Source organism: Ictidomys tridecemlineatus, chromosome 10 (genome assembly GCF_052094955.1).
Source record: "Ictidomys tridecemlineatus isolate mIctTri1 chromosome 10, mIctTri1.hap1, whole genome shotgun sequence".
Classification (NCBI taxonomy): Eukaryota; Metazoa; Chordata; class Mammalia; order Rodentia; family Sciuridae; genus Ictidomys; species Ictidomys tridecemlineatus.
In genome coordinates, this window is record NC_135486.1 from 129,200,318 (window position 1) to 129,214,552 (window position 14,235).

Below are 14,235 nucleotides of genomic sequence, written 5' to 3' on the forward strand. Positions count from 1 at the left end.
TACTGACCCTGTATGAACTTCTCTTCCTGTCATCGTTCCTTAAACAGATAGAGCTCTCTCCATAGCATTTGGGTTTTCTGTAATCTGGAAAGGACTTAAAGTATGCCAGAGTGTGCAGGGTACATGCAGGTGCATGGTGGTTGGAGGCCTCGCTGCCTCCTTTCTGCTCCATGTTCCACCTCTCACTTCACTTCCACCCCAGGGAGAAGAGACCCTCAACCAGGAGGTTCCTGGGCTGCCTTCTCAAGTCCTTGGGTCTCCCCTACTTCCTACCACTTGATCAGGAAGCGAGCTGGTGCCTCTCTTCTGTTTTCTCTTGCTAGTGCTAAGCTTTCCTCTCCCACCACCTGGCAAACGTGGATGGCCTGAAAACTCTCTTTTTCCTCTCTCCTTACCTCATTTTTCTTTGATGCGGGAGGCTGTCAACCTTTTTCTTCCTCAGAGGTTGGCATGGACTTTGGATTTAGCATTGATATAACTAGAAAACTTTGGTTTAAGACTCCATAGATCTGTTAGGTTGAAAAAAAAACCAGCTTTATTGAAATGTTATTGATATTTTGAAGTTGTAAATATTTAAGATGTACAGCATGATTCTTTAAAAACTCTCAAACATTTGTAAAGTTGGTGATAGAAAATATATAAAAATTTCTTAGATATTTAGATGGATTTCCCAGTTTTTCCTGTTTTCACTTTTAGCTTTTAAGATTTTATATTTACTTTAGGATGACCTTTTAGTTGTATAAGTCCTGGGTGTTTGCTTTGTGATTATAAACCAAAATCTCACCTCCCTTCCCTTCTTCCTTTCACAAAGAAAAAAAAGAAAAGGCGTTGTTTTACCATAACTGGGAAGAACTGTAGATTGTGCTGGGAAATGACAAGGAGACTGAAAAGAAGATAATTTTGAGTTACTTAATTGGATACATAAACACACTTTGGTGACCTGGGCTGACTTTACACTTGGAATTAGCTAGTGGCTGCCCTCAGAGTGTGCTGGGAAGGAGGGCAGACGTGATCTCCACCAGAGGGGGTGGGCACCCCAAGGTGAAGAGCACAGCCCTTCACCTTAGCGGATGAGACACCGAGTTGCGCAGAGCCAGAGCTCTGTCTCCTCTGTTGGCTTTCTCTAGCAAACTCCAGCTGGCGGGTTCTTCACAGGCTGTAATATGACCTTTCTACATAGTCTGCATTCCTCCTTGTTCCTCAAATAATAACATCTCAATTAAGCGGCATTTTTGTTTCTAGGCCATATTTTAGTCATAGGAAAAATGCAAATTACAACAAAACAAAAACTGATTAACAAGGATTTGTTTAAGAGCAAATAAACTCTTAGAAGCCTGGGGTTGGAGCAGCTGTAGTTGAGTCTCCAACATGTGTTTTATATCCACGTTGAGAATTGACACTTGGAATGAAGAACCTCACGCTCCGCGTAATCTTGAGTTGTATTGGGGGAAAACATTGTGAGTTCCTTTGTTTCTTGAAGGAGGATCATGGACAAAAATGTTTTAAGGCTTTTGTAAACAGTCGAGGTTGAGGAGTAGTGTAGTGGTAACTTTGGACAAATTATATCCCTTCCGAGTCCAAGTTTTTTTTTCTACTGTAAACAATAATGTAGCATGGAGAATTTCCTAAGGGTAAATTTTGTAGGAAATAAGACCCGTAACCACTTGGTATAATGTTTGATACAGTACAAGCACTCAGACATAACTTATTATTGTTAATCTTTGTGCCAAATATTCTATTTGGAAGGAGCCAGGGAAATAATAATGAATGAAGAATCACTCCTGATCCCTGTCCGGAGGTGAAGATGCACACCGGTTATCTGTCTTGGTAGTCCCAGGGCCATCAGTAAGACCCAGGGTCACCAGTGACTCAGTGCAGGTGTGGCTGAGGACCCTTTTAATGCTTTTGGAAGTGAAACTCTAGAGCTTTTCCAGGGTGGCCAGGTTTTTTCTGCCTTCACATTAGAAATACGATCATTTCAAAAGAAAATCATAGGGCTGAGGTTGTGGCTCAGCGGTGGAGCACTTGCCTAGCATGCGCGAGGCCTGGGTTCCACATAAAAATAAATAAATAAAATAAAGATCCTGTGTTCAATTACAATTTAAAAAAAAAAGAAAAAAAAGAAAATCACACTTTTTTTCTTTTAATTTATTTCTTACGTACATGACAATAGTGGAATGCATTACATTCATAATTATCCATTCATAGCACCATTTTTCGTAACTCTGTATATAAAGTATGTTCATCAGTGCTCAAATCCTGTCCATAGATTTGAGTCAGCATCTTTGGGCTCTTGTCAGGACATGGTTTTTATTTATTTGTTTGTTTGTTTTTAAGGTTTCCCAGGTGATTCTGATGTGCAGCCAGAGGGAAGAACCAGTGCTTTCAATATTTTCTCCTTTTCTTTCTCTTTGACATTTTCCAGGATTATTCCTTTCTCTTTTCTTGATTTTTTAAAACTCACATAATAGCATCTGTGTAGAGTTTTGGAGTTTATAAGAGCATTTATGTTCTCACTAAAGCCTCACATTAATCTTTGTATTATCATCCCCATTTTGTAGAAAAGATAGTTGAGGCTCAGAAAATTTGCTTTAAGTAAAGCTATTACGATGAAGACGTGGATCCGGGTGTTCATAATCCTGACTCTTTGCTTCTGCATTTGTAGCAGAAAGGGTCACTGCTAGTTCAGTACTTGAGGGCTTCTCTTGCTGCTGTATTTTCTACCTGTGTAGCTTTCTGATCTCTTGGGAAAGCTTTGCTCATTGTTCATCTGGCCACACCATTGTAGGATATCTTTTTGGTATTTGCCTCTTTTATCCTGGCCCTTGACTGTACTTTGACCCTTAGTTTTGTGGTTTCACGTACTGGTTATAATTTCTTGAAGTTCAAGACTTATTTTCCGGTAAGCCCTCTTTTGTATCTTTTTCCTTTGGTAAGGTATAATTCCTTCTCTCGTTTTAATTTCAACAATGGGTTCCTGTTACCATGGTTTGTGGTGCATATCTGTTTGTTGACCTTTTCAAACATTGTGTTATTATAATTGGTGGCACATATTAACTTCATAGATTAATGGGATTCACTGTGATATTTCCATATGTCCTGCATTGATTATGTCCTCCTACCCTTCCTCTGCTCTCTTTGCCCTCCTTTCCTTCCTTCTACCTCCTAGCATATTTCTCAGTCTCTAGAAGTCCCTTTTAATTTTTATCTGTCCCCTCTTCCTCCTTTCCCTGTCTCTAGCAACCACCAATCCATTTAGTAATTCTACCAGGCTGACATTGTTTCCCATAAATGAGTAAGGATGTGGTATTTGTCTTTATGTTTGGCATGTTTTATGCCACATAATCTCTAGTTCCGTCCATGTTGCTGCAGATGACAGGATTTCATTCTTTGTTTTATGCCTGAGTAGTACTTCATTGTGTAAATATACACGTTTTGTTTATCCATGCATCCACTGGAGGGCATCTGAATTGATTCCCTAATTGAGCTGTTGTGAATGGTGCTGCAAACGTGGTGGTGTAGTGTCTCTTTGGTAAGGAGTTTTCTTCTCCTTTGGGTATATGCCCAGTACAGGGGAATTATTCTTAAAATAGTGCAAGTATCTTTTGCAATCCATATCTGTTTGGTTCCTGAATTTGGATCCTGGGAATTCGGAGGAGGGGGAGGGACACCTGCACTTGAATTGCTCTGTGTTAGGCCATTGTGTCTGGAAGGATGAAGGAGCTGTGCACCTTCTCCTGTGGCCAGGCAGGAGCATGGAGTGCTGCAGGTGGCCTTCCCTCGCATTCTCATGTGGTTGTCTTTCCATCCTTGATGGAAGCTTCCTCCCTTTTCTCTCTCCTCTCTCCCGCCAGGGCTCTGCTTCATCCTGCTGAGGAAGGGGAGTGACAGTGGCTTGGTGGCTGGTGGAGGTCAGTCCAGTCCTAGGGAAAGAATGTGTGAAAGTTGAGGAGCCTGTTGTTGCCATGACCAGCTGATGCCAGGGCCTCTCAGCTGAATTTGTGCTGTTAGGTTAAAAGGCTTCCCCACCAGAGTGAAGAGGGGAGAAGCCCTCCAAGGGCACAGAGCCCTGTCTGCTGGGGCTGCTTTCTGTACCTGGGCTGGCAGAGCGCTGCATAGATACTTTGTCTCTATTATTATCTTTTTCCATGGGTCATATTGTTTTTATAGTATTCATCCATTTGTACAGATTTCATCCCTTAAATTTTAGTTATTCTTTGTCAACCTAGTAGGTAGCCTAAAAATCAGATTCATAAATGAAACTTTTCTCAAAACAAGTACTTACCACTCTTTCTAACAGGAGTCTGAGAACCAGATTTTACTTTTAGATACCAGCAATGAACGTAGTTGTTGACATTTCATCTTTCTATTTCTTTCTCTAAAATTGTAAATATAAAAAATACATTTTTTTCCTTTAAGGGAAAATAAATAAATGAATAAAAGTTCTCTGTTTGAAGTGTAAGGTGAAATGTTATGAAACTTAAAAACCCTGCAAGCATTTTGACTTTTGACTTTATTATTTAGTAAGTGATTGCTAAGGATCATCAACTGAGGGGACTGGCATAATGGCCAAATTTATTTATGGTAGAATGTATAGGATTCAAGCCACATGACTCAATATATTTTCTCGGACAGAAGCATTATGTCCAAATTCTCTAAAACAGACACAAATATGGAAAGTTAATTTTAACAAGGTTCACAAAGAAGCAACATATTTGAATAATTTCAATTCTTGAATGTTTGAATAATAGCATTGCTGCTATTTACAGATGACAGTGACAATCAACTTTTTAAAAACTGCAAAAAAATACAGAATGATTAATTTTAGGACATCAAATAAACTGAAGTTTAATTATGAAAAAAATCATAAAAGGTAAACCAAAGCAGCATTAGTTATGACTCAAAAGATGAACCAAGGTAAAGGTTTGGAATGCCAGGGGTCTCCATGAACCAGGAATCCCAAAGGCTGGTGGCAGAGCTGGGGCTTCCTGACTCCCACTGTTCTTTTCTGTGACATCAGCTAAAGGATTGACCATGAGATTATTCTCTGATTTGTTTTGTCTGGGGAAGAAGTAAAAATAAACAGACCCCTGGTTATCTGCACTGGGAAGAAGCCACCTCTGTGAGGGGTTAAAAGAGGCAGAAGGTGGAGCATTTGTGTTTGTGTGTGAGTGCTGTGATTTTCTTTTCCTTAATTTTCCCAGGTAGTGATTTAGGGTGGGGCTGACCCAGAGTGGTTTGTGCCCTGTTAGGTAGTGGAAGCCTTTCTGCTTGTCGAGTCGTGCCCAACAAAAATCTTGTTGAGCAGCCTTTTCACAGCACCTTAGCACGTGGTGATTGGTGAATTGCTCTGGACGAGGTGAAATGGTAGTGGTGTGGAACCTAGATACATTTAATTCAGCCCTGATAAAGAATGAAATATTGGTCTACCCTGAATTTGAATGGATGCTGTGAATAAAATATGTTTTGCCGGGTACAGTGGCACATGTCTGTAATCCCAGCTCCCTGGGAGGCTGAGGCAAGAGGATGGCAAGCTTAAGGCCAGTCTGGGCATCTGAGCAAGAACCTGTCTCAAAATAAAAAATGAAAAAAGGACTGGGGATGTAGTTTAATGGGAGAGTGCCCCTGTGTTCCATACCCAGGACTGCAAAAAAAATTAATAATAGTGAAAATAACAGTCTGTTTTGATGCATACTAAAGGTTTGATTTCAGTTAATTTGTTTTTTGGGGATGCATAGGCTGATAATCTTCTTTCATTTTTTTCCTTTGGGAGAACATAAGAGCATTTGAAACCAAGTTTGCTGTGCCTCTGACAGTTTTTGGCGGCCAGCTAACATGTCAAGAGATTTATTGTCACCCTGCTATACCTAGGACTTCCTCTGGGCAGTTGTCCCTTGCTTCCTCCACAAAGGGCAGAAGCACAGGATACAAAACAAGTTCAGGAAAACAGGTTCCCTGCCTTCCTGGAGTCTGCTTATCTGAGTCAAGGCCTCTCCTATGCCCTTATCTCCCTTATCTTCCGTGGCCCACTCTGTTTAAGGTGGATTCCTCTAGTTTTTCCAGCCCTCCTCCTCCCCAGGCTGAAGAATCCTCTTTGTCAGGTTTCTTCTTCCCCGGGGCTGCTTCTCGCAGGGGCTGCTTCTCCCAGCGTGTCCTTCGGGCAGTCCCAGCATCTTTCCTCCTTCCTTGTAAGCCCCGGCTGCTTGGACATGGCCGTCACTCAATCTCCGGACCTTTTCTTCTCTTCTAACCCTCTCTGACCAATATTCTGCTTCCCTGAGCACGCACAGGCAGGAGGCCTCTGCTCTGCCCCAGAGCCCTGTGCCTGTCCTCACTCCTGAGCAGTCGCATTGTTGCCTCATCCCCAGGGGCTTCCCCTCCCTCAGCTGCTGCCTCTTGTTTTCTTCATGGGCTCCTTTTCTGTGACTTGTCCCAGGATTCCTCAGCATTCTGTCCTGGTTGCCTCCTTTTCTCACAAGGTGTCCCCTGGGTCACCTTTCTCTGTCCATAAGATAGGCATACGCCTCTCAGATTTAAATTAATTTCACTTGGTTTTGTGTAGGTGCCTCAAACTCAGCTTATTCAAAACTCTGTAGTTCCCACTCCCTTCCTCTGTTCCTGATTTCATTATTCACCTAAGTGAGAAACAGAAAATTTTTGTGTCATCCCTGGTTTTCTCTTTTGCTCTGGTGACAATATAATAGTGTCACCACTCACCTGTTTCTCTTCTATTCTGAGTTAGCCACAGGGTTAATTGCTAATGCTGATGTATGTGTGTGTGTGTTTGTGTGTGTGTATGTATATGAGTGTGCGCGAGCAAGTGTGTAGCATATAGCTAATGATGTATATGAATATATGTTTATATGTGTTCTTTTTGTTTATTGATCCATTTTTTAAAACTAGGAAATCTTTTCTGTAGCTCTCATTCTTCCAGTATATTTACCAATGGCTTAGGTTTTGATGCTCTTAAATAAGGGAAACATAAGACCACAAGCCAAACTATTTCAAAACTAGTGTATAAAACGTGACAGGGAAATTCAAGAAATCAGACTGAGAAGGAGAAGATTTGATTTTCATTCAGATGGCATCTCCCTGTGTCTGGGGGAGGTTGTGGAGTAAAGACCTTCCCACATCTCCTCCTGCATGCCTGGTCTGAGTTGGGACCCCGTGGCATCTTTCCAGCATTTGAAACCTCGTTTATTATCAGGGTCCTTCTTCTCCCTTGTTCAGTTTATTAAGTTAGAGAATTTTGCCAGTGTCACCTCCATTTCTAATATTCCTTTATCCCGAATCCAAATCTCAGGATGTGTAATGAATCAGCTTGTCATTCCCATCTGATTGACTATTGAGCTGCGATGGTTCTCCCTCAAATTACAAGTCTGTTCCTTTCATCTCCATTATCATTATCTGAATTGGAAATATAGCCCACAGTTTTTGTTTGGCCTGCTTTATTATTCTTCAACTTTAATGCTGTTTTCCAACCTTTCCTTTGTACAACTCTCTTTACTTGACTCTTGTGTCTCCGTTTTCCATTGTCTTGCCATATCTTTGATCTCCTTTTAGCGCCCCCCCCCCAAAAAAAATATAGGTGTCCTCTGGATGCTGCCCTCTGGATGCTGCCCTCTGGCTTGGTCTCTCAGGATTCTGTGTGGGCACTCTCAGCCACACTCATGATTTCAGCTTCCACCATCTGTTGACTCCAGAATCCTTGTCCTTGGTGCAGACTCTCTTGCTGAGCCCGAGATCTGTCATTCAATTGTCTACTAGAACATTTTCTGGAGGTCTGCAGAATAGAGTAGATTTGAAAGATAACACATCACCTTCTGTCCCAGACTTCATCCTTCTTTGTTTTGTCTTGATGTAGTTCACCACCAGTTGTCCATCGTCCAGCGGAGACACTGGGGTCACATTAAGGCCTGCTTCCTCACCCTCCAATTTCACTGTGTCTCACAGAAATTCTATTGATTTTTTTTTAAAAAATCATCTTTTAATTTTTTTAAATTTTTGTGGTACTGGGATTGGACCCACTGGGCGCTCTACCCCCAAGTTACATCACCAGCTATATTCATCTATTTATTTATTTATTTTTATTTTGAGAAAGGATCTCACTAAATTGTCAAGACTGACTTTGAACTTGTGATCATCCTGCCTCGGCATCCCGAGTTGCTAGGATTCCAGGCATTTGCTGAGGTTCCAGGTATGTGCTTGTGCACCGGACTCCTGAATTCTATTGATTCTACTGCTTAAATCCTGAACTCTCAAATCTGCCTTCACATTTTGGTCTCATTGCTAAGTCTGGATCTTTGTTGTTTCTTGTCTCATCATTTTACTGTTTCCTAGTTACTCTCCTATTGTGTAGATGCCCCCCGCTTTTCTCCCTGCTTCCTAATATAACACCCACAGCTACAATTGGAGTGCTTACTATGTCTCAAATTTTACATGTAAAACATTTTGCATACATTCCCATCTCACAACCACAGGGAATAATTATAATCCTTGTACACTGGCCTCACAAATAGCAAGTGGGGGAACAGTTTCTTGGTCAGCTTTTTTGTCACTGTGACCAAAAGACTTGACAAAAACAATTAGAGGAGGAAAAGTTTATCTGGGGGCTTTCAGTTTCATCTCAGTCCATCGAAGGCAGGCTCCATTCCTTGAGGCTTGAGATGAGGCAGAACTCATGATGGAAGGGCGTGGCAGAGGAGAGAGGCTCAGGACATCCCGTCAGGAAGCCCGAGAGCTAGCTCCACTCAACAAGGAAGGACATCCCTGTGATCCCCCTCCTCCAGCCACACCTTACCAGCCTGCAGTCACCACTCAGTTAAGCTCTTTGGGGGATTAATTCACTAATTGGGTAAAGGCTCTCATAAGCGAATCCTTTCACCTCTAAACCTTCTTACATTGTCTCACATGAGCCTTTGGGGGCACCTCACATCTAAGACATAACGAGCAGGGACTGAGGTCGGCGGTGTGCTGTAGAACCCCATAGCTCACTCACAACCTCTGTGTGGCTTCCTAACCCCCCCCTGAGCCGGCCTCTACCTTACTTTTTCATTGCCTCCTACTCTGCCTGAGTGGACCTAGAATTGGGTCCTTTGGAACTTCTTGGTCTTCCTTAAAGGTATCATACTTTCTTATACCTTTGTGTGTTGGGACATGTTGCTTCCTCTGCCTTGAGATCCTGCCTTTATCCTTCAAGGCCCAGCTTAAGTGTCATTTCCTTTTGGAATGTCATCACTGTCCTGTTCCTTAGTTTGCTCCTGTTTTGTTCCCATGACACCCAGTATGCTCAACTGCCATCTTTATATTTATAAAAAATATATATAATCATATTTAAGTAAAAGTTTAAATTTTAGGATAGTTTTAAAGTTAAAGGAAAACTGGCAAAGGTGGCATAAAGAGTACCTGGAAAGTCCGCACACTCAATGTCCTTGTTGTTAATGGCCTGTGTCATTGTAGTGCAACTAGAAAACGAATATTGGCATGTTGCTCTTGACTAAATTTCATACTTCAGTGGGATTTCACCAATTGTTCCCTTGGTCCAAGACCCCATGTGTGCAAGCACACTGCATTTGGTTGTAGTGTCTCTAGTTTCTTCTCATCTGTGACAATTTTTCAGATTTGCCTTTTCCTTAATGACCCTGGTAGTTTTGAGAAGCACCAGTTAATTTTATTTTCATATATCCCTCAATTTGGGTTTTGTCTGATTTTATTTAAATTTTTTTTATGATTAGATGAGGCTATGGGTTTCTGGAAAGAAGCCACAGGGGTGAAGTGTTCTCCCATTACATCATATCAAGGGCGCACACAGCAGCAGGACTCGCCACTGATGATGCCAACCTTGCGCAGGGCTAGCTGGGTCCTGACTTTCAGCTTCCATCCTACCCCTCTTTCCATACTCAAGTCTTTGGAGGCAAGTCACAGTAACAGCCCACCCCTAGTAGGGGGTGGTAAACTCCACCTGTGGAGGAGAGATTATCAACATAAATTAATTGCAGTTCCTTTGTTAGGAGGAATTATTTATTTATTCATTTAATTATATCAGTATAGATTCATTTATGTTATGCTTTGGATTATAATCGCTGTTATTTATTTTGTTGCTCAAATAGTTCCAACTTTGGCCATTGGGGGCTCTTTGGGTTGGTTCCTGCATCCCTGTAACATGCCCATCTCAGCCCTAGAAGCAACCAGTTCTCCAAGAAACCCTAGTTTTTTGTTTTTTTTTTTTTTAAATTAGAGAATGACATTGGGAGGCAGTCTAGGTGCTGGTTGTACAGGTGTTGTGAGGGCATAGCTGTGCCAGCACGTGCAGGTCATGCTGTACTTTAAGCTTTGACTTTGCCCTGGCTCCCTCGCCAGGCTGTAGGTACCTTGGCCACTTATTAAATCTGTGTTGAATGAGTGATGAATCTTGAAAATGTAATATCTTACAAAAAAGTTTATTTAGCATTTTAGAAAAGTCAATTTAAATACATCTTACTCTAAAGTTTGAAACAAAAAAGTGATATCTGTAAACATTGGCTATTCTAAACCCTGATGAAAGTCTGTATAGTTTTGGCATGCTGTTTCAGTTGTTTCGTTTAAATGTATTCTAAAAGTAGAAGTGCTGGTTAAGGCGCATTTTAAAGTTCTTGGTTATATTTCTGGGATGAGGTTTTTACATTCAAGCATCTGATTTTACAGTGCTGCCCTTCTGGGATGTAATCTTCAGCATCTTTGGGCTCTTGCATTCCTCTTTTGAAATTATGATAAATAGTTTTCTCTTTAAAGCCAGGAGCTTACACCTGTTCATGCTGATTTATTTACTTGTGTAGAGTATTGTGTCAAAGAACGCGCTGCAGTATCGGGGGAATTCCCAGCATGATGCCCAGGAGTTTCTGCTGTGGCTTTTGGACCGAGTTCATGAAGACCTCAATCATGCTGTAAAGCAGAGTGGCCAGCCTCCTCTGAAGGTGAGGACCTGCGTTCCCCCTACTGCAGTCGGGGAGCAGTGCAACCTTTTCTCCCCAACCTCCACTGAGGACTTGTTGCATTTAGTTAATAAAATGAAATTGACTAAACGCTGGGTGAGTATAAAATTAAGTGGATCCTTTCATGAATATTCCATCTTATTTGCTACTGTGTGGCAGTGTAAGGCACAAGAGATGTGGTCTCTGCTCACATCCTTGTTTAACGAGAGTGGAAACATTTGTTCTCCAATAAAACATACTCGGCATCATTAGAACAAACACACAATCCAAAAGGAAATGTATGGAAGCTGTTGGAATTGGCTTTGAGCATAGGAACTGATCCTCCAGAATGGTCTTACTGAGAAACATGACGGTCGTACTCCTTTTTTTATACACGTAGCCTTAATATGATAGGTACTATGATGTATATAATGGAAACAGTTTAAGACTAAAGAGATACTTTCCAAAGCAACTTTTAAAAGTTTTTGCTAATTTTGCTCTGTTTCAAATTTCAGATTTCTAGTTTTGGTAGGTTATTAAATTATTCTGATCAAGATCCCTTTGTGCCTACACACTCTACGCTGTCATATGACTTTATGCATGTTGCTGACTCTCTCACCAAATTGAGTCCTCCTCAAGGTCACTGTGTCTTATTTACATTTGTGTTCTGAGGTTCTGTATGTGGTAGTAAATGCTCAATAGCTAGTCCTTAGGTGGAGGGACATGAAAAGTAGAATGTGATTAGACTTCAGAATGAATAGCCCAGCTAATAGCTGCACTAGAATTTAGGCATGGGGAGAACGGTCCTTTCAAAGTGGTTGAGCTTTTTTTCTTGGAAGAGGTTGCGGGTTGGGGTGCTTTGAGAGTTGGAGGGAGATTGGAGCATACTGGGGAAGAAGAGCTGCCCCATCCCTGAATGGGCTGGAGGTAGAGAAACCTGGTCTGTCTAAGGAGATGGGTCCATGTGACCTACACGCTGTTTGCTATGCTTTGGTTCCTTTAACAGGTGCCTGTCACTGAAGTATCTGGACATGATATGTAGCTTATAAAAGAAATTAAGGCAATTATGACTTTTTAGATTAATATTCAATAAAAACTTGGTACTTCTAGTCTGTGAATTGTACTTTTCTTTTTTAGCCTCCATCAGAGACTGATGGCATGCCTGAGGGACCATCTTTTCCTGTGTGTAGCACTTTTGTACAAGAACTTTTTCAAGCCCAGTACAGGTATGAACAAAGCAAATGTTCCCTCATATTTTGACATAGTTCAAGGTGATCTTAATGTGAATATCTTACGTTTTTGTTTTCAAAGATCTTCTTTGACATGTCCTCATTGTCAGAAACAGAGCAACACTTTTGATCCTTTCCTCTGCATTTCTTTGCCAATTCCTCTACCCCATACAAGGTAAGAATAGATTTGTAAAATTAAGACTGTACACTCTGATAGTATACCTTTTCCTCTATAAACTAATATTACATCTTTTACTTATTTAGGCGAATAATAAATTTAATGATAATTTTAATACATGCTTTATTAATTCCTTAAAGAAATAAGTACCTGTCTAAGTTTTCAGGTGAGCCTCAGGTTCAGCTGGTCATTCACAGACAGTATGGGGAAGGAGGAGGAATGTTGATTGACTTCTAAATTCTCTAGAGACTTTGCATTGTCCTTGTAATTAGGACAATGTTCCTCAAAACTTCCAGGAGTTAGGTTGTTTCAAAGGAAATACAAAAGACAGAATCAAGCATTGTTCAGTTTTGTTTTATGAATATTGCCTTTTCCAAATTGCCAATATTGCCTTCTCTCTCTCTCTTTTTAAGGTACTGGGGATTGAACCCAGGGACACTTAACCACTGAGCCACATTCTCAGCCCTTTTTTAATACTTTATTTAGAGACAAGGTCTTGCTGAATTGCTTAGGGCCTCACTAAGTTGCTGAGGCTAGCTTTGAACGTGCAGTCCTCCTGTCTCAGCCTCCCAAGCTGCTGGGATTGCAGGCATGTGCCACTGCTCCTGGCTCTCCAAAGATCTCTTGATTGTTGTTTTGATAGTTCTCCTTAGGTCCAAATGAACTTTTTAAATTCGGTTTCTAAAAAGAGGTAGGGATTGCTTCAGTTTTTGGGTAGATTTCAGATCAGGTCTATTTTATTTCTATATTTAGTTAAAATAAGTGACTAATGAGAAGATCTGACTTTGATCTGTACAGGCCTCTCTATGTCACTGTAGTGTATCAAGGGAAATGTTCTCACTGCATGAGGATTGGTGTGGCTGTGCCTCTGTCTGGGACTGTTGCCAGACTTCGGGAAGCAGTGTCTGTGGAAACAAAGATCCCCACTGATCAGGTAATAATGCTGCCAAGACCCACTGCATGTGAGCCACAAAGGTGCTGATTCTGTTTCTCTGAAATTTTTTATAATTCTTTGCCAAATATGGTCACTTAGATATTTAAAACCAGTTACATGTAGTCTGAGGGGAAAAAGAAATCAAGACCCATAAGAATAAAATGTATAGAAAACTTTTCATCCTTCATTTAATCACACACACACACACACACACACACACATATGTGTATGTATGTATATATTTGTGTGTTTGTATATTTGAAAGGAAAGGCTTATATTTTACATCAACACCTTCTTTAGCTTTGTTCATATAGTATAATTACTTAATCCCTCCTAAATTCTTATGGTTGTGTATGTGAACAATAGAAGAACATTACTGTGATGTTTGATAATCAAATAGGCTTAGAGAACTCTAGAACACCTCTTCCCATTATGGTGATGAGAATGGACATCTTGCTAGTATCGTGTCCTGCTCACAGTACATACTCAGTGTGTTTCACCCCCACCCCCTGCCAAATCCTGGGGTTGAACCCAAGGCCTCCTGCATGTTAGACAAAGTGCTTTACCAATGAGCTACTCCTTCAACCCTATTTTGTTTTCTTATTATAACTGAACCAGAGTCTCTTACTTGTTGAGATAAGGGAAAGTTGTGATTCTGTTTTTGGGGGAGTGGATCTTTGATAAGTAGTTAAAGTTTAAATGACCTAAAATGTTTTGGCCTCTTTGTGACTTGACATGTTTTTACATACAGTTTTTATTCAGTTCACTATTATTATTTCATTTGGAAAAACATCCCTTATTTAAGATTTTACTTCATAGCTAAACAACTTTTCCCTAGATAGCTTCTGGAAGCCACTATGTAATCACTTGAACAATAAAGGTGTTTTGTAGTCTGGCCTCATGTGGCCTTGGTTGGGAAGTTACCACAGTAAAACAAACACAACC

At 40.8% G+C, this 14,235-nt stretch overlaps 1 protein-coding gene across 1 annotated transcript in view; it reads left to right on the forward strand.

The window, feature by feature from the left end:
- Positions 1–14,235, forward strand: part of Usp31 (ubiquitin specific peptidase 31) — a 71,461-nt gene that overhangs the window by 22,434 nt on the left and 34,792 nt on the right. The window contains exons 2-5 of the mRNA XM_078024215.1: positions 10,815–10,952; positions 12,087–12,175; positions 12,261–12,353; positions 13,155–13,290. Coding sequence (XP_077880341.1) covers positions 10,815–10,952; positions 12,087–12,175; positions 12,261–12,353; positions 13,155–13,290 — 456 coding nt within the window. The remainder of the gene's footprint in view (positions 1–10,814; positions 10,953–12,086; positions 12,176–12,260; positions 12,354–13,154; positions 13,291–14,235) is intronic.